The following is a 20,916-nucleotide window of genomic DNA, read 5'->3' on the forward strand; positions in this document are numbered from 1 at the left end:
ACACAAAAAAGGCCTTAGGGATTGGAACAAGATTTCTTTTGGTAACCTTCAAACCAACATCAAAACTACTAGAGAAGAGCTGGTTGATCCCCAAACTCTCAATCCTTCTGATTCCTCATCTACTTCTAGATTAAAGGCTAGACTGGAATACCTGTATAACCTTGAGGAACTTTACTGGAAAGATAAATCTAGGATATCTGACTCCTGGAAGGAGACAAAAACTCTCCCTATTTCCATAGAGTCACCCTCTTTAGGAGAAAAAGGAACTCCATTAGCTTGATTAAAAATTCTCTTAGTACTGTTTGCACTAATATGAATAGCATAGGTACTTATTTTGTGGATTACTTTAGAAATCCGTACTCCTCCCAACCTCAGCAATTTCAAGATGAAGTTTTAGAAAACTTACCAGTCAAATTCTTCCCTGAGAATAACTCTTTGTTAAATATCCCTCTCACTGCTGAGAAAATAAAAAATCATGTCTTCTAAATGGGTGGTAAAAAAGCTCCTGGACCCGATGGCTTCACAAGCTTGTTCTACAAGAAAAGCTGGGATACTGTTGAAGAAGTTGTTATTGACATGACCCAAACCTGTTTTAGAACTGGTCATTTAACAAAAGTTTTCAATACCACCAACATTGCTTTAATCCCTACGGTCCCTCTGGCTGAATTAGTTTCCCAATATAGACCCATCATCTTATGTAATTTCATCTATAAAATCCTATCTAAAACCTTGTCTAATAGGCTCAAACCTCTGATGGATAACATCATATCTCAGAATCAAAGTGCCTTTGTCCCAAAAAGATGTATATCTGACAATATCTTGATAGCCAATGAGGTTGTCTATGTTGTCAACCATCATAAGAAGAAGAAGGGCATTGTTGTTATCAAACTTGATATGTCCAAAGCTTATGATAAGTTAGAATGGTCGTTTCTTAGTAAAGTTTTACTTAAAATGGGTTTGTCTGATCACTAGGTTAATCTGATTCATCAATGTGTTTATATTGTATGTTATTCTGTTTTATTGAATGGTCGTCCCACTGACCTTGTCAAACATGATAGATGCCTGAGACAGGGAGATCATCTGTCCCCTATCTTTATATCATCTGTTCTGAAGCTTTATCTGCTTATATTGATAATTTAACCAGTAAAGGCTTAGTTGAAGGAATTAAAGTTTGTAAGAATGCCCCTTGCATGACACACCTCTTGTTTGCTGATGATTCCCTCTTGTTTTCTAAAGCTACTGACAAAGATTTTAGAATTATTAAAGACCATCTTCAAAAGTATTTTTTAGCTTCTTGACAGGAAATCAACTTTGATAAATTTGGTATCTTGTTTAGTAAAAAGTTGCATGCACCTCTTATGAACCATTTGTCTAATATTCTGGATATCCATAACAAAGATCTAGGGGAGAAGTATCTTGTCACCCCTATATCTTTTCAGGCCTCTAAGATCCAGGCCCATATGGGTATTCTCCAAGCTGTAGATGGTAGGATTACCTCTTGGCTTCATAGACTGTTATCTCAGGCTGCCAGAACTACTTTGGTTAAGCATGTTGGTCAGGCCATTCCTCTATACCAAATGGTTGCTTTTCTTATTCCCAAGTACCTTTGCAAAAAGATGGATACTCACCTTTTTCAATTCTGGTAGGGAGAGATGCTTGACTCTAAGGATAGAAAACTGCACCTTCTAGGATGGGATGCTTTGTGCTCCTCTAGGTCTGAAGGTGGTCTTGGTTTTAGGAAATATGAATTTAACAACTTGGTTATGTTAGATAGAAATGCGTGGAAAATCATAGAGAACCATGACTGCCTTTTAGGTAGTGTGCTGAAAGCTCGTTATTTTCCTATGACTGACTTTCTTAATGCTGCTTGTCCTGCTGATTGCTCCTGGACTTGGAGAGGCCTTCATACCATTAAAGAGATGATTAAACCCTTTATTTCTTTGATTGTTGGGGATTGTAAATTTATTGATCCCTGGTGTGATAAATGGATCCCTACTTTAGGTTCTGTCACCCCTAATCCCTTGGTCCCTCCTGACCCTTGTGTTAAAGTTTCTTATTTAATTGATGATGCTACTAGATCCTGTAATTTAGAAAAACTAATTACTCACTTTGATGATGCTTCTGTTCAAAAGATCATCACTATTCCCTTAAGCCAGTTATGCACTCCTGATAGGAGGGATTGGGAGCTTTCAAAGAATGGCAGTTTTTCTTCGAAATCTGCTTACTTGGGATTAAGAGGGTCTGGACGCTCCCCTAGTAATAAACTTTGGAAGTGCATTTGGAAAATTAATGTCCCTCACCATATTCAACTTTTTACTTGGAAAGCTGCAAGAAATGTTCTACCTGCTAAAATTGTTCTTCAAACTAGAATGCCTTTGCACTCTGTTACCTGTAATAGATGTTCTGATTCTCATGAATCTATTATGCATGCCTTTGTTATGTGCCCTTTTGATAGCCATGTTTGGAATCTCAGTGCCTTATGTGCTAATACTTCTGCTTTTTCTTCGAGTTCAATGATTGATTGACTAAATTTTTGGTAGGTTGACCCTATTTATAGAATTCTTACTAATAGACACTGCATGTTTGTTGTTGTCCTGTGGTCTTTATGGACTAGTAGAAACAATTTAGTCTTTGGAAACCTTCAGGAAAATCATGTTGCTGTCATCCATAGAGCTAATGCTATGCTCCTCACTGTTAAAACCAGAATCCAAAACCCACATAGTCATACCATTTCCTTTAGTGACCACTGAATGCCCCCTACTTTTGGCTGGATCTAATGTAACGCTGATGGTGCTTATGATGACATTATTAGGGATAATGATGCAGGCTATGTTATGAGGGATTTCTCCAGCAATGCTTCTTTTTGTGCTTCTATTGTCTTTGATGTGGAATCTGCTGAAGAGGCTGAAGCTAGAGCTATCTGAGCTGTTTTGAAGAAGGCTGTGGAATCAAAGTTAACACATATCATAGTGGAAAGTGATGCTCAAGACCTGGTTTCCCAATTCTCAGCTGGCTATTTTGATGGGAATCCTATAACTGATGCAATCTTTAAAGATATTCAATTTTTTTTCTTATTCTCTTGGTGATTGTATTTTCTCTTTCCAACCAAGAACTTGTAATTTTGTTGCTCATGAACTAGCCAAATGGGAAAAAAACAACAGCTCGTCTATGTACTGGTCCGTCCTTCCTGTTTGGCTTAGGCCTTTTGTTGAGGAAGACCATTAGCCTTTTTGAAGGCCTTTGCTTATTAAAAAAAAAAGAAAAAAAAAAGAAAAAAAAATCATTGAGGAGTACCTCTATTGGGGAGTCCTCCTGGAATTTGAGGAGCCCTTGAAACAGGCTTTTATGTTTTAAGTTAACTCGAGTTCAGTCCCTTCAAAGTTTAGACTTTAGAAAGAGAGGAAGGGAAATGTCAAAAGAACAAAATCGGAGGTGATCCATCGATTCAACAAAAACACCTGCTGGTAGATCTTTAGTAAGAGCAAGTGTAATTTGAAGGTTTCTGAAAATCTGAGAAGAAGCAGAGATCAACAGATACAATGCTTCCCACAACCTCAAAAGGGCGCGCGTCTAATGTGCGCCCAAATCCAGTCTTCCCTCAATACCTGAGAAGAATTGTCAAGGTTTTCTTCTTTTGCTTATTTTCGCTTACTGTAAATTCTTTTGGATCTCATCTTCTTGCAGATTTTAGTTTTATCACTATTTTGTATTCTATAATTGTATGGATTTTCTTTTCAACTTTAAATTACATATTGTAGAGAACTATAGCAGATTTTTTAGATGATTCAGGACAAAAGTCGTCAGAAAACATGATATTTCTCAGTTGTAGTTCAAGTGCAATTAGTTAGAGCTTTTAAATTCCAAAATTGAAGGGGTGGCAAGGAATTTGGATGTTCTTATGCATAAAAGGTTTGTAGGTTTTGTGACGATTTCGTATTAGATCTAATTGTTATCTACTGAAAGCACAGACACAGATGATTTCGATGAGTTCATATGGTTGTAAAATTTTAATTGAATTTGAGTCTTACAATTTACTGTTGTAGACTTGTGGTAGTCTAGTGGTTCTCGAAATGGTTTCAGCTGTTAATTCTGATGAATTTTGGAGATACCATACTGATTTCTCATTAGAAATTCTCACATTATTTTATCTCAACGTTTGTCTTTGTTTGTATTTCCTTGTAGTGGCGACAAATGGATATTGAATATACGTTTTGGCAAATGCTGAATCTATGCACTTCTCCAAAAGTTGTGTATGTATCCATTCTTCTCAGTTAGTCCATCATTTTATTCACCATCGCTATTTTTTGATAATTATTTGTTTGGCATCTCATACTATGAATACTTGCAATATCACAACAATAATAAGTTAGTTGTCGTCTTTCAAACTTCACTTACTACTGCCATACAGTACCTTTTAAGAGTGTAATGATTGGGTTGGAACTGCATTACCCTTAAGTAAATGAAGCGGCTTCATGGTCGATAAGAACAAACCTTGAGAAGTTATTGAAGAACGTTTGTATCAAGATGTTACTCTGAGATTCTTATCTTTTATTGTTTTTGTTTGCGTCTGCATGTTGGGGACTGAATGGTCGAATACAGCTATCAGCACACTAAGTATCACAAACGTAAGTATCCAAGCCACTATTAACCTAATGGGTTGTTTATCCTTGTTGTTGCATCTGTTAAGTACAGATATTGCTAGATCGGAGTTTGTTGTAGAAATGACTATCTTCAACCCGTTTTAATATCTAATCTGCTAAATCTTAAGAAAATTTAAGTGTCACATTCTTGCTTTGCTAAACCATTCAAACAAGTTTTTTGATGTTTTTTGGTTGTAATTTGTAATACAACACCTTGTCAGTAATATTTTATATCAGTTTATCAGAGAACACTGTGCATTATATATACATGACATTTGATTTATCACTTGATCTCAGAAACAAAGAACCAATGGGCACGAGATGATCCAGCATTCATTGTTATTTGCAGCCTCCTTTTGATTGTTGCAACTTCGGCTTACTGTGCTGCGTATGTTCTCTCTCATGAACTTGCTGTCTTTTTCTTGTGTTAATAGACAATAAGAATTAAAGACTATACAGGTTAAAGACTATATAGGTCCCCTTTATGAAAAGCCTAGCAACCATGTTATAGAATATCTAATTTATTAAATGTATACTCGAATTTTAATTTATTTCTTCACGCTTCACCAAGTCCATGAAGAGAAAGTATATCATCCATATGGTTATATTTGATTATTTGGTGAATAATATGTTCATCTGTAGATGTCAGTATTTCCAATAGAACCTGAGGGAAACTATGAAAGGTTCACTGAAGCGTAATTTAGAGTCCTAAGGCTATGCTAGTTTTAAGCTCTTTGTGTAACATTAAGCCAATGACTGCAGTAATGCATATAGATAATTGTCATTTTTCTTTTCCTTTTCTTACGTTTGTTTTTATTTCTTTGAATGGTTACTCTGCTGCTGCTGGTGCTTATTTTGTTCCACCTTGTTGTTTCATTATTTCAGGTTCAGCCATAGCGTGGGACATGCTATTTACACAGTTCTTTCAGTATTGATTTTTCATTTCTTAATAACTGGAGCGATTCTGGCAACATGTTGCTGGTAAGCTGTAACATCAATGGATATATATGAGTTTTGAACTATGGTTCAATTTGCACATTTAGTCCCATGACTATAGCAGATGACGGGATCGATTTTTCTATAAAATTCTGCTATTTGTATTGGCTGTGCAGGTTTCTTACAAATTCATATCTTCGCGAGGAGTCTCCTAACAGTCATGTGGTTGAACAACGTGTGGAATGGTAAATCATGAAACTCTACTTTGTTCTGTATCAGAATGTTGTTGCTTTGTTTTAGTTCAGTGGCGTACATCTTTTTCTCATTATCCAATGTAGACTTCTGGACCATCATTGGCTTCTATGCTAGGATCCTGTATTAGTATCAGCATCATGTTTCCAACTTCATCCAACTTGGTATGTGCTATATTCATGTCAGACCTCACTTAATTTTGAAACCTTAAAAATCTACCAAAGCCCTCATGATGCATGAACAATTTTTAATGTGATAAATTAAGTAGAAACTGTATTTGAAGTTGGTCTTAGAATCTTGTGATCGTCCAATGCGAACGCGTTTCAGCAGATGGATAATAGCAACCTTGTTTATCTTGTAGTAGTTCCTGCTGTGCATTAACCCTTTCCTATTTCTGTAAAAATTGTGGATTAAACCCATTAAATACTCCTACCACCTACTTTTATCATTTCCAATCTGACTGAAATCAGCGTGAAACCTGGTCTCTGCTAACTGTGCTTTTCTCTTTTTCATGAAGGCTTTATGCATTTGATGTTCACTGCAACTCTTTCTTCCCAATGTTCGTTCTGCTACATGGTAATTGCTTTTTTACATTTGAATTCCCATTCGACTAAAAGTTTTCGTTGTAATGAACAAGAATAATTGTGTGACTGATACCTTTTTATGTTATGCCAGTGATTCACTGTGACTGATACTTTTTTATGTTATGCCAGTGATTCACTACTTTTTATCACCTCTCTTGATTGCACACGGTTTCATCCCAGTTCTGCTATCAAACTTGCTTTTCATGGTTGCGGTCTCTTACTACCACTATCTCAACTTTCTAGGATATGATGGTAAGTGAAATTTCTTTAAAAAAGATTCTAGGATATGATGAGGAGGAAAATAGATTTCTCATACACTGCCTTAGAAAATTTTCTCCAAGCATTAAGTGTTGGGTTTGCTTGCATTCAAGAAGGCAGGTCCACCATTCGCCCTCCTATCTCACATACTTGATTAAGATTCAAGATTCAAGCACTATAAAAAGAATCATGAAATGAATTTCTAGATTACTTGATTTACTTCCATATGTTAATTTCCTGATTAGATTTTTTTGGATTACTTGCTGCAGTATTACCCTTCTTGGAAAGAACCACATTCTTTTTGTACCCGATCGGTATTGTCATCATCCTTTCACCCCTCAGTAAGTATACACTTAACATCTGATTTCGTATTTTTGTTATCTTTTCCTCCTTATGATAGCAGGTATTTATTTGCTTTTCTTCGTTTGTAGTGATCTTGAGTGGCTTCAACCCGACAAGATACATGATGAGCATGTATTTCAGCTAGTAGATGTATTTTACTGAGGCTAACAGTTCGAGGGGAAAACATATGGAGAAATAGAATGATTCTTAGTTACGATATATGAATGGTCGATTGATGTTTGTATTTAGAGTAAAAATTTGAACTTTCTACATCAAATTTGTCAATTTTGCCGATCCTGTCTTTCTTTTTCTTCACAATATAGCTCTTTCGATAACATAGCCAGTATCAGAGGGAAATAATGCTTATCCCTTGTAATGACTAGTGATTGCTCAACTGGTAACTTGCATAATGCCCTTACTCGGTAAAATCAAACACTTTCTCTTTGGTAGGAGATATAATGACCAATGATATAGGAGAATGGCGAAGACTTAAACAGTATATGCACCAGGCAACCAGGGCAATCGTAGTCGATAGCACATCACTTAAATTTTGATGTAAATGAAAACCCTTGTTTGCTGAATTACTCATTTGGTTGAAGCTAGGCGAGGCTGTAGTCGGAGACTGGAGTTTTATTGAATAGAATTTGAGGATTGTCGAATAGTACCAAAATAGTCAGGTTGGCCGAGTGGTCTAAAGCGCCAGACTCAAGTTCTGGTCTTCCAGAGAGGGCGTGGGTTCAAATCCCACATCTGACAATTTGTTTTTTTTTTTTTTTATTAGGGACAAAGTCGGGATAGTACCGGATCACCAACTAAAGTATTTCAGCAACCGACACTTCTTAACCACATTGAAGAAATTATTTGTTTCCTTCCCGTAATAGGATCAGTCAGGACTCAGGACCACCAAAGTGCCTGCAAAAATGTAGAGTCAGTTGGGTGCTATAATGACGTTTGGATGTGAATGATGGAAGATGGGGCAGCTACACTTTGTTGCGTTTCAAAGCAAGCTTACCAACTTTTCTTGTGTTCACTTTTACGAAGACAAACTTTTCAAGGCTTCACTCTTACTACTCAAAACAGGAAACTTTAATGGTGTTGGAATTATTAGTTTAGTCTATCCGTTTCATTTTTATTTAGAACATAATTTTGCAGGTAACTTTAGCACTCAACAGTTTAGCAGTTGAGTCGAACCCTGTTTGTATCTTAAGAGAAGAACGAAACTGAGGACATACATTTTACACTCAAGTTCGAAGCATATTTTCACCATAAAAATTGCGCAAACAAAAACTACCAACAATCCAATTATTGGAAGAAGAATATAAAACAACAAGAAAGAAGCAGATTTTTTTAAACACAAAGATGATGTAGTTTTTCCCACCATTTTTTGTTCTCCACAAATTTTTCCTCCACTAGTTCAATCCCCACACACGCGCTATCATAGGATTTGGAATGATTTCAGCTCTCAAAGATCAATTTTGCTGCCGGCCACATCGACGACAAACCTGTATCTTACATCATTCTTCTCCAACCTTTCCATTGCTTTGTTAATGTAATCCATTTTCACCAATTCAATAGAAGAGGTTACACCTTTTTCTTTACAGAACTCAAGCATTTCCGACGATTCTTCCACGCTTCCGATGAAAGTCCCCGTAATCGATTTCCTCCCTGTACAAAATTCCAAGACAGAAATTGAGAACAAACAAATGAACAAGGTAAGTTGAGTGTAAAATAACCGGGATATACGACGTACCGAGCATGATCATGGGAGTGATAAATTGTAGAGGCTGAGCAATGACACCCATGATAATGAATCTACCATCGACTTTCAATAAAGGAAGGTAAGGTTCAAGTGGATGAACAACAGGAATGGTATCCATAATATAATCTAGAGTATCAACTGCTCTTCCCATTTGTTCAGGCTCGGAGCTAACGATATAATCATCTGCACCAAGATGATCCATAGCTTCTTCTTTTTTCTTGTTAGATGAACTTATTACAGTCACATGATGACCCATTGCTTTTGCAATTTTGACACCCATATGTCCAACACCACCAAGTCCTAGAATCCCAGCTCTTAATCCACTTGTTGTTAAATCAAATTTTCTCAGCGGACTATAAACTGTCAACCCTGCACATAAGAGTGGTGCTGCTTGTTCTGGTGCTAATCCTTCTGGTATCTTCACTACAAATCTTCAAAACAGAAATACAAAAACAAACCCATTAGAATTTGAAAATGATTTTCCATTCGGGGTTCATGTTGTAAGTGGTGAACTTACTTCTGATCAATAACCATTGTAGAAGCAAAACCTCCTTGAGTTGGTTTACCATCAGTATAGACATCATTGTAATTCCAGATCTTCTTGTTACAGTATTGTTCAATGTTTGAGGTACATGATGAACATTCTCTGCAACTTCCAATGATTAATCCAACTCCAACACTATCACCAGCTTTGAATTTTGTCACATCTTTTCCTACCTCAATTACTTCTCCTACTGTTTCATGCCTGCAAAGATTGATAAAAAGTTTTAGACTTGCAAAATCCACAATCAGCAAAAATATATAATGCTAACCAAATTTTTGTTACGTACCCAGGGACCATGGGGTAGTTAGACATGCCAAGATCATTCTTGACTTGATGAATATCAGTGTGACAGACTCCACAGTATGTAACCTTGATGTATACATCTTCTGGACCTGTTTCCCGAAGAGCAAAAGTGTAAGGAGAGAGTATCCCTGATGGGTCTGTTGCTGCCCATCCTGTAGTTGTTCTCTCGCTTCCTACACTTCCCATTATCTTTGTGGAGTTTTAAGTTTGCTGAGTCCTGAGAGAGAAAGAGTGAGTGGAGAGATGGGGTGATTAGCAAATAATGGAAGGAATAGTCCGATGAAAGAATATTGGATTGGACTAGGGAATTTATAGGGGCCAGAAATGCCTAACTTTGGCAGTAGGACTTGGAAATTAGAGGTAACGTCATTTTCACTTACCTACTACCGTTGTAGGTGAGAAGCAGCACATCAACATCATCTACCGTATAAGAATCTAGGATTAGTGGTAGAAACCTATAGATGTCTATTACTGGATCATCTTAAAGAAATGCCTCTAGCAGAAACAGTCTTTAAGTAGTTTTAAGTTTTCTAATTCGCAAACTAGTGTAGAAACGCTCTCTATAAATTTTGTGGTTCATACATTTTGTGAGGTCCATTCAGTGAGTGCTGGGAATTTGCCTGTTGACTACTGTGAGTAACGAAGGAACAAAAAAAACTAGAAAAATGAAGGAACAATGAGTGCTGGGAATTTGCCTGTTGACTAGTGTGAGTAATCGAAGAAAAAAAAAACTAGAAAAACGAAGGAAAAAAAAATCAAAAAGATTTGGACCATTTCTCGGGATACTAATCTTCTCTGTATCGTTCCAATTTCATCAGACGTCCCCAAAGGAACAAGCTGACTTCACAGCTAGCTGTATATATACCGGTATATGCATTGTGAACCAAGCAATGTGGGACTAACCAGAGCCCAGATTTAAGTCTACTTAACTTATAAATGGCAAGTCCTTGGACTACGTCGAAGGTGCGATACTCAGACTCGCAACTTATGATACACATACTCAAACTACGGTCTATGCAAGTTTTGCTCGTCAATAATGTGAAGGGAAACTTCAGGTAAGGTGAATTTTATTTCCGTCCTGAAATGCAATTGGAATCCAGTGTTGTTGTACATTTTAGGTGGGGAAAATTAAGTTGCACCGAACACAACAACTTAAGAGGCTCCTTGAAGGTCACTTATTTCACAATCCAAATGGATGGCCTAAATCCTTTAAAATTGATAAATTTTTGTTTCTTTTCTTGATTAGCAAAATGTATAAGCTTGTACGTATTCTCAACCAAACACAACCAATCTTATTTATTGTTACTCTAATCTCTATATCTCACTATTTTTATGCAAACAAGTGGGTAGTTGTCAGTACCAAACCCCAATCAACCAAGAATGAGCTACAGCTTACAGGGGTGTAAAAAAGTTCAAGGAAATAGTAAAAGAGTTAACTGTAGAGGCTCTGCAGATAGTATGCAACATGACAGTATATTTTTAAGAATTACTTTGATCAGTTCAAACATGACCAAGACCAAAAGGTAAATCTTGCTACAGAGCTGAGTAGGAAGTATGCAGCGGTTCTTCCTGCGGTTTTTCAGTCTTGTTCTAGAGAGGCATTATTTTCCTTGGCCACTCGTGAGATCATTTTTGTCTTGGTCGAGGTACAGGAGCTATAAAAAGTTTGGAGAGATAGCAGTACATAGAAAAACGACTGCTTAAGAGTCTAATGGTGTCCAATCTATTGATTATGTTTATTCATTTTAAAAACAATTGGTGATGCTACAAAGAAAATTTCTATCAAAAAAGAAGAAAAAATGATGCTACATAGAAAATGACAAGAGCTTAAGATGCTTATCTCATTACCAAACTGAATAAAGAAAGCAAAGACCATTTCTCAGACAAAAAACAAAAAAGAACAACAAGAACTTATATCTAAATCATATCTTAGAATAATAATGAAAATAAAATCCTAGTTTTCAACAGATTCTACATTTGTCCTGCCAGAAGCTATCATCTGCCCAATCATCACCAAACACGGTGAATTACGTTTTTAAAATGAAGTTATCAAACATTAATTAGATAATCTTGTTTCTTTGATAATGGCCTGGTCGTATTGTCGGTTCACAGGCAAGGTCAAAAATATCTGGCTGATGGTAATTTACGCAACCTAAATTCTCATATTTTTACCAGTAAATCCAAAACTTCTGGGAATAGAATTCATTGACATAAAAGCTACATTCCTGTTGTGGTGTTCCCAGAATGAAATTTTCAAGCACATGGCTTTGAGGGTGTTATTTTTAACTGGGAACCGTAATCTGGATGCAATGTTTTCAAATGATAATTTTATACTATACTCAGTTCGAAATTCTGCGGCAAACTTTTGCAATAATGAATCTACACTAAACTCTTATTTCATAAGTATACTTACAAGCCCAAGCCCCGTATTGGCCCTATGAGTTCAAGATGTCCCAGCTTCTTTGCATGTGTGCAGGCAAAGGAGCAACAAAATCGAGGCTCTCCAGCGTCGACAGATCAAGATCAGAATCCGAGTGAACATGTTGCAGGGCCATATGCACATCCGGAAAAATCATCTGCCTGCAGTGAAGGTGTAAATGAGGTTCCTTCTCTGAGATGCTTCCACTCTTAGAATCAAGAACGAAGAGAGGCATCTTGGGAAGCTTCTCAGCGGATCTCTCCTTTGGGTTGGTCCAAGGAAGACCTTTCCAATTCTTGTGAGCTTGCCAACCGTATTTGTAGTCTCCAACTATTGGTGTCCCCAAGACCTCGGCACAGTGAACGCGAAGCTGCATTACCAAAACGTAGAATGAGAGGATTAAGAAACTGAGATGCATTTCACGATCACAACTTTAGGGGTCCAAAAAAGAGCCAAACCTGGTGCTTTCTACCGGTGAGCGGGGACAATTCTATCCATGTTAGACCTACAGAATGTGTACGAAACATAATACAGTTATCAAAATAGTGCGATACTTCTGATTATAAGTTTAAAATTAATTCAGTTGCCAATAACCAAAAAAAAAAAAAAATGCTAAAGCAAGGGGAGGAAAATAGTCATTCCACAGCTATGTACTGAACAGATGTGATAGTAATATAGAATATAGATAATACCACGTTCTTCACTAACCTTGAACTGAAGATTGAACGAGGCGATACTCCGTGATAGCATGCTGAGATGGCATGTTGTGGTTATCATCAACGGTTATTCTTTCAGATTTCCCGTTATCTATAATCACCTGAAGAAAATCAACAGTATGGGGTCATTTAGAACCAAAATAAACGGGCGGCAGAAAAAATAAATTGCTCAAGCAATAAATTGAAGATAAATATCTCTAACTTAATTGCAGTACTTTTAGTTTTAGAGGTTTTTCTGCTGTTCAAGGTTAGGATTTCACAGTCTACATCAGAACTCATGGACCAACTTGAAGGAGCGAAAAGTGTAACATTAGAAATAGGTATGAAGATAGAAAAAACGAAAGGGAAATGAAGACTATGCAATATCGTGATTGTAGTATTCGAAGAACATGAAGACAGATTATAAATGTGAGAAAAGAGGTTATTAGATGAGTTCTACTCTTCAAAAGACGAACAGCGCACTACTATGTGTGAAATATGGGTCAAATTTCTAATTATATTAAGCAGATAAAAGTATTTGCCGAGAACTCAAGATCAAACTTACCTTTCCCAATGGAGCAGAAATTAGTCCACTTGCATGTCTTGGAGTTCCAATCACAAGTGCCCAGTATTTCCTTTGCAAGATTCTTTTGGTGTTGTCTGTAGCCTTAACAAATGACAAAAGAATCAGCTTGATCTTCGACTGTAATGGTGTCCAAGACTATATTGGAATATGTCACTTGGTAGTTTTGAGCATTGACAGCCATATGCACAGTCATGTGAAGGGGAGAAGATTTTACTCACATCAGCTGATGCTTCTAAGGTTTTTTCACGGAAGATAGAATGCAGGATGGTAGCACTTGTTTGTGTCCTTCCCAACACTAGAACACCACTACTATCTCTATCCAGTCGGTGTACCTAATAAAATTAATGAGCTCAGTTCATAGCAGGCCTAAGTTTGTACAAGAGATTGCACAAAAATAGTATCAATCCTAAGAGAATCAGCATCAAAAAGTGCCAAGCCGACCTTGTAGCTTAGTTCATGAACTGAAGAAGATGGTACGTAATTAGGAAAAAGAACACAAGTGCAGCTGCAGCCACATTATCTATCTTTCCTTTCTTTCATGACATATTGCAGCCATAAATTCATTAAAGATGATGAAACCCTTTTACTTGTCAGTTAGCAAGAACTCACCAGTCGAGGGGGTTCAGAGTAGTCATATCTCAAGTAAGTTGAAGCAAGAGCATCTAAACTTTGCTTGATGCCAATGCCACCCTGTTCCAGGATCAGCACCCTTCATAAGACACTAGCCAAAAAGAAACCAGAAAGAAAGTATGCCAAGCAACCAGGTACTGTCATTATACCTGAACAGGCAGGCCTGGAGGCTTGTTAATAACAATTATAGATGGATCCTGAAAATACATATGAATGACACATATGTCAAAACTCAAATGCTCAAACAATTAACGTCCTATTAACAACCAAATAAAGAGTCAAAATTTGAACATTGTATAGCTCGAGGCTACGAATGTAGGTTCGTTCTTTGTCATCAATTCTACATTCTTGCTTGTCTGGAGTCAACCGATGACCATCTCTGCTATTTATTCTTTCAGCAGGTGAATGAACACTGACAGGAAGATGGATTGTATCTCCCCAATTCATCGCGTCTTTGGCTGCAACCTACCAATGATATCACAGTCATAAGATAAATGGGATGTACAACAGTACTACTAGCCAAATTTCCTTTACCATGCTATTTAGAATTAAATCATTGTCATACATTTTGATAAATGAGAGGGTTACCCTTCTAAGCCGAGATTCTTGATCCTGAGCTCCCAAATTGTCAGCACTTGTTGAGTCCACAGATTTTCTTCGAACCTATCAAAACCACACACCAGGTTAAGAATATGATACAGACCTATAAAGGGAGCATTAATCACAAATTCATTAAAAGGATTTAAGATACAGACCTGTCTGAGCCGGAAGAGCTTTTGAATAAGAGTTCTTGGGATTTGTGGGCAACAACGAGTAACCCATTTTAAAGCAGTCATAGTTGATTTAGGGTCAGATACAGATGCTTCTTCTCCTATTCTTCTTCTATTAAATCTTGAAAATTCTTTGGATACTGAAGCAGCATCATTGGCATTTGAAGTGAAAGGAGGCAAAGTTAACCATTTCCCATCATTCTTATTATTATTATTTTTACTACCGCTACTACAGCTCTTTTCTTCTTCTTCCTCGCTTTTCACGGCGGCAGTGGCATAGGAAGCACCAGCCTGTTCAGGGAAGTATAGAGAAGTACAGATTCTAGAAGCCAGTGCTGTTTCCTTTAGGTATTGGATTGTAGCTCGTCCATGGAGACCAGCGAAACCTTTCATGTTTTTTTTCACTGTCGGAGTTTGGAATTCTGGCCTACCTAGAGAAGCAGCAGCAACACGGGTTTTACCCTGATGATGGGTTTCCAGATTATTTCCGGGTTTGGGTAGCTTATCAATATCTGGGCTTAGTACTTAGACCCAATATCATTTGGGGGCCATTCTTTAATTTTATTTAGGTCACTATGAAGTAAAAATGGAAACCTGTTTCGAGGTACTCAAATGATTCGAGTCATACAAAACTATTTTTCTATTTAGGGTGGGTTTATAAGGGATGTCCTAGTAATGGATAGATTATTAAGATACCCTTAATTATTTTATTATTTACTTACATACCCTTCATCTAAAATTAAAAATAAACCTAAATAATCAAAATCCAAAATCATTTTCATTCCAAACCTAATTTAATAATTAATCAAACCGTTCGGATTTTATTTTTCGTCGGTGATTAATTGATGATTCATAAATTTTTGATCATTGATTAAAACCACAAATATAAATGAGTCGTGTGAAGCGTTGCACAAAGAGATTTAGCTACAGATCCGCATATTGGATCCGATATTTTTTTTTTAGTGTTTCAGAAGAACAATTTGGCTTATAATTACACATGAAAATGACAGCCGAACTTCACTTTTTCAAAAAACACACTTAGTTCGGTTGTCCAGTTTTTTATTCGAATCAGCCGAACCTAAATTCGTCAGTTACAGAGTGAAGTTCGGCTGATAACCTGTCAGTCGAACCTATGTTTTTTAAAAATATACCTAGGTTCGGCTGATAACTCGGAGGTTCACCTGATAACTTTTCAGCCGAACTTAGGTATATTTTCGGATAACATAGGTTCGGCTGACAAGTTATCAGCCGAACCGTTCATTTTTCAGTAGATCTAGGTTGTAAAAATTCATTTTTTTTTTGACAAATTCAACTTATAAAAAGGAATTTAAACCTAGTTTAGAAGTTTACCCATGTATTAACAAACCTTAATTATCTATTAGTTCATCAAATCTCAAAAGCCTAATTTCTTATTCTTCTTCTTTAACAAACCCTAACCTAATAATTTCTTAAAAAAAAATTTGAAACTAAGACTATATAATTATAATCATTGACATTAACCACTAATTATTAACATCAACTACTAATTATTAATATTAAATTCTAATTATTATCATTAATACTAATGAAGTAAGGGCATTATTACCGTGATAAAAATATGACGAATATGAGGTTATTGATTTTACCACATAATGAATCTATTTTGACATTACCTTGTATGCCTCAAAAAATTTGAGTATGCCTCAAAACAGGTTTCTAAAAATGAAAATCCCTCGACCCTCGTCCATATATTTATAGAAGGGTTAAAATGCTCCAATATTATCTTATTATTATAGGAGAGCGTAGAGGGGTTAATATGCTCTGATGTTATCTTATTATTATAGGAGAGGTGAAAGAGGCAATAAGGGGTAGAGAGGCGACATAGGCGATGGTAAAGGGACTGTGTGATTAATCTTTTCTTTTGTGTTCTTTTCGTTCAGTATTTTCTTAAATCTCCTTTCTTTGATATTTCTGTTAGAGCACTGCTCGGTCGAACTCGCAAGTGTTGCTATCCCAAGCTTGTTTGTCAAGTTTAGTTGACGAAACTATAAGTCTTGATTTCTAGTCTACTTATAGCTAAGTCTCGGATTAGGATAGAAAGTGTAGTTGAGCATTAGACTTCACGGCGTTCATCGATTGAAGACGAAGAACTACTAAGGGATCTTGTGGAACTTCATCAACAAAAGGTATGTGGAGACTTGAACTCATCTATCACTCATGAGTCTATCTACTCTATCTCCTATTTGAGACAAAAGTCGTATAACTGAAATACGGGGGTCTGACAACCACACCCAACAATTCCTTTGGCAATCTGAGGGGACTTACTCCAATATACTTTCTAGAGAATCAGCTAGACAGTCAGACTCAATCTAGAGTAAAGTATATCAAAGAGCTTAATATCTCTAACTCTTAATTCAATCCGCAATCAGCAAATGGAAATATGTGAGCCCGATTGAATATAAGATGAGTTACTTGAACGGTACCAAAGACCAATGTTCAAGTGTCAATCAATGTAAATCAACAACCAAAGGTTGGATATTCTAATTGATTGATCTTAACGCACAACCTGTGATATTTCAATTATATAACAAAATATAATGTGGAAAAGAAATAACACAGACACCAGAATTTTGTTTATGAGGAAACCGCAAATGTAGAAAAATCCCGGGACCTAGTCCAGATTGAACACCATAATGTATTAAGCCGCTACAGACACTAGCCTACTACCAATTAACTTCAGACTAGACTGTAGTTGAACCCTAATCAATCTCACATTGATTTAAGGTACAGTTGTGTTACTTACGTCTCTGATTCCAGCAGGATACTATGCACTTGATTCCCTTAGTTGATCTCACCCACAACCAAGAGCTTTTACGACCCAAAGTCGAAGACTTGATAAAAAAATATGTTTCACACAAAAAAGTCTATAGGATTGAATAAATCTGTCTCCCACAGAAATACTCAAGAGTTTTTGTTCCGTATTTTGATAAATCAAGGTGAACATGAACCAATTGATAAACCGGACTTATATTCCCGGAGAACACCCTAGTATTATCAATCACCTCACAATAATCTAAATCATATGATGGCGAAACCAGATATTGTGGAATCACAAACGATGAGACGAAGATATTTGTGATTACTTTTTATCTTGCATATCGGAGAAATTAATCTCGAGTCAATTATTTCAATTGTACTCAATACGATAGAATCAGGAAAGATCAGAACACACAACTACAAGAGAAAGAGTTGGGCCTAGCTTCACAATCCCAATGAAGTCTTTGAAGTAGTTAACCTACAGGGTCTCGATAGAAACCTAAGGTTAAAGGAGAATCGACTCTAGTTATGCAACTAGTAACACACATGAGGTGTGGGGATTAGGTTTCCCAGTTGTTAGAGTTCTCCTTTATATATTTTTCAAATCAGGGTTTGTAATCCAAGTTACCTTGGTAACAAAGCATTCAATACTCACCGTTTGATGAAAAATCTGATTCAACCAAGCTAATATCTTTCAACCGTTAGATCGAACTTAGCTTGTTACACACAAATGAAATGTACTCTCATTTAGGTTTATGTAACCGTACCTAAACGTGTACACCATGTTGGTTCATAAATAGTTAACCGAGGTTAGCCATATAATTACTCATATCAACCTTATTCATCTTAACCATAACTAGTTCAAGTGACTCAAATGAAACTAGTTAAAGAGCCGTTCAATTTCTATATTATCATAGAAGTATACAAGAACACAATTGAAGCAAAATAGATTTGATTCACTCGAATCAATACATGAACATTATAGCTACGGTTTGCAAATATTGCATTCCTTATTTTTATAAATATTTAGGTTCATGTACAACCGATTTTAGAAAGCAACCACTTAAGTATGCGTACGGGTATGCATACTTAAGTAACATGATTTGAGTTTGTTTTATTTTTCAAACCCAACAGAAATTCACAGACGTGAACTTTCCGTCAGTATGCGTATGGGTACGCATACTTTGGTAACTGGTTTGAGTTGGTTTTGATTTCCAAACTCAGCAGAAATTCACGGACATGAACTTCCGCCAGTATGCGTACGGGTACGCATACGTAGCCAGTCTCCATCAACTATTTAGTACACACACAAGTATGTATACATTTGGTTCCAGGTTTTGGACTTATACACAAATGTGCGAACACAATATATGCTTATATCCAAATATGGTTACATGATTCTAATCTCTTTATTTCAATCATTGAAACATTCTTAGAGGATGATAATAGCCGTTTTCACACACTATTAGCATCAAAGCAATTTTCAAGATATTGAAATAATCATTATCGAAACATTCCAAGTCTACACCAAATGATTGTATCACAAAAACCATGTAAGATGTTACTGGGCAATTTTCTCATGATATAAGATGAACTTGGTCGAAGGGAAAGCTTGTCAACACATATTTCGAGAAATATGTAAGCGAGATAAACTCAGCTCGAAATCTCAAATGTGTATATAGAAAACTATACCGTAATACGAGTTATGTCTCAATACAGGAGATAAAGTAGAAATAGACTTTCCAAGTGATAGATGAGTTCAAGTCTCCACATACCTTTTGTCGATGAAGTTCCACAAGCTCCCCTTAGTAGTTCTTCGTCTTCAAATGATGAACGTCGTGAAAACTAAGCTCAACTACACAATATATGTCCTAGTCCGAGACATCTATAGATAGGTTAGAAATCAAGACTTATAGTTTTGATCACTAACATTGACAAACATGCTTGATATAGCAACGCATGCGAGTTCGACTGAGTAGTGCTCTAACAATCTCCCCTTTTGTCAATTTTAGTGACAAAACTATCAATACATATGGATTACAAAATAAATAAAAATTGTAACTTCTCATCCAAACGCTTGATCTCCTTGGAATCTTCAACACGACTCGAAAACTTCGTCACTTCGAAGTCCTTAATGTTTCTAAACGTGTTCAACTCAGCATCATAGTTGTTGAAGATCCGTAGTGATAACAATGAGAAAACAAATGCTCTCAATCATTGTTATACAGTGTCATAGTATTATTACACAACATCAAAGTTCAATTGTATCACAACTTTGACAAAAATACTATGGTGATATGTATCACTCCCCCTTAGTCAATACTTCATCTCAACATGAAAACCACTCCCCCTTACATAATGATCGGTAAACCATATGTGTTTGTAGTATGAAACTACACATTAATTCTCCCCCTTTTTGTCAATATAAATTGGCAAAGGTACGAAAATTAGTGGGATCCTCATGAAATTTTCATAGAGATACTTCATGACCAAAAGAGAATACCATACCAACTTATTTAGATGCCATCATAACGCCGAAGATAAATGCATTCATCAAGGAGTTTATAAAGATACAAGATAACCCCTATAATCTTCCACAGCCGCACTTCCCACAAAGATTTGGCAATTAAGCACAAGTTCAAAAAGAACTCTCCCCATAATATGTCATTCCCGAAGGAACAACAAAGGCGACCTTGCTTTTACAAGAAAATAAGGATTTCTTTGGATATAACCAAATCACATGAAAGACCTGAATTTGTATCCAAAAAGAAATTCAATTGAAATAACCACAAGAGAACCCATGGTTAGTTCAATTGGATTACACAACTAAATTAACCACAAAAAGTGATCAATTCAACTGTCCATGATCAATCATAAGAGAACTTACGGAGTAACACAGTATATGCACAAAAATTGTGGATCGGAGATCGACCAATACTGCGGAATACACAAGGATTCATTCTATTTTCCATCACTATTTGCACAATGACATACAATAGACATAATCCATGTAAACAAAAGTTTTATCCTTTCTTCCATCAAATAATGACATAAAAGGCTTTAACTTTTGTAATGTCAAAAGTTCATTCTATATTTTGAACAAGTATGGGACAGTCACAGGTTCACGGATGTAAACAACATATCCCATAATAATTTGCAATATATAAAATCATAAAGATTAATACTGCAAAAACATTCTTTGTCCTTAGAAGGTAGAATCAATCTTTTTTGCACGTATTTACACCAAGAGTGGTTACCAAAGGCGATAAAAATATCTTCTCAACAAAGAAGAACATACAAAGTCATTAAAGACCATGCATCATAGTTCACATAAGATGATTGTGAACATTCAAGAATCCCATAGCAATGCGTACTATTGCCTATTCTTGAACTTCCTTCTTT

General features: G+C 36.2%; 4 protein-coding genes and 1 non-coding gene across 5 annotated transcripts; 3 read left to right on the plus strand and 2 right to left on the minus strand.

The window, feature by feature from the left end:
- The first annotated feature begins 486 nt into the window (after positions 1-486).
- On the plus strand, positions 487-2,924 carry LOC113346871. Its single transcript, XM_026590421.1, has 5 exons — positions 487-955; positions 1,114-1,169; positions 1,302-1,550; positions 1,647-2,391; positions 2,827-2,924. The coding sequence occupies exons 1-5, from the start codon at positions 487-489 to the stop codon at positions 2,922-2,924; spliced, it is 1,617 nt and encodes a 538-aa protein (XP_026446206.1).
- A 430-nt stretch (positions 2,925-3,354) lies between these two features.
- Positions 3,355-7,402, plus strand: LOC113293077 (protein unc-50 homolog). Its single transcript, XM_026541844.1, has 10 exons — positions 3,355-3,623; positions 4,183-4,250; positions 4,600-4,625; positions 4,938-5,028; positions 5,526-5,621; positions 5,753-5,821; positions 6,346-6,404; positions 6,542-6,664; positions 6,940-7,011; positions 7,102-7,402. Exons 1-10 carry the CDS (start codon positions 3,540-3,542, stop codon positions 7,155-7,157), a joined length of 744 nt encoding a protein of 247 aa, XP_026397629.1. The 5' UTR covers positions 3,355-3,539; the 3' UTR covers positions 7,158-7,402.
- A 282-nt stretch (positions 7,403-7,684) lies between these two features.
- Positions 7,685-7,768, plus strand: TRNAL-CAA. Its single transcript has one exon. It is a non-coding gene; the product is annotated as a tRNA-Leu (tRNA).
- A 388-nt stretch (positions 7,769-8,156) lies between these two features.
- On the minus strand, positions 8,157-9,899 carry LOC113293066 (probable cinnamyl alcohol dehydrogenase 1). Its single transcript, XM_026541836.1, has 4 exons — positions 9,602-9,899; positions 9,289-9,516; positions 8,763-9,202; positions 8,157-8,677 (listed from the first exon to the last, which is right to left on the minus strand). The coding sequence occupies exons 1-4, from the start codon at positions 9,802-9,804 to the stop codon at positions 8,475-8,477; spliced, it is 1,074 nt and encodes a 357-aa protein (XP_026397621.1). The 5' UTR covers positions 9,805-9,899; the 3' UTR covers positions 8,157-8,474.
- A 1,914-nt stretch (positions 9,900-11,813) lies between these two features.
- On the minus strand, positions 11,814-15,129 carry LOC113293084 (RNA pseudouridine synthase 4, mitochondrial-like). The gene is made up of 10 exons (XM_026541853.1): positions 14,704-15,129; positions 14,537-14,611; positions 14,240-14,413; positions 14,098-14,145; positions 13,928-14,008; positions 13,537-13,650; positions 13,298-13,399; positions 12,746-12,854; positions 12,496-12,542; positions 11,814-12,407 (listed from the first exon to the last, which is right to left on the minus strand). Exons 1-10 carry the CDS (start codon positions 15,109-15,111, stop codon positions 12,054-12,056), a joined length of 1,512 nt encoding a protein of 503 aa, XP_026397638.1. The 5' UTR covers positions 15,112-15,129; the 3' UTR covers positions 11,814-12,053.
- Positions 15,130-20,916: the final 5,787 nt, after the last annotated feature.

The sequence above is a fragment of the Papaver somniferum genome, chromosome 1 (assembly GCF_003573695.1).
Source record: "Papaver somniferum cultivar HN1 chromosome 1, ASM357369v1, whole genome shotgun sequence".
Classification (NCBI taxonomy): domain Eukaryota; kingdom Viridiplantae; phylum Streptophyta; class Magnoliopsida; order Ranunculales; family Papaveraceae; genus Papaver; species Papaver somniferum.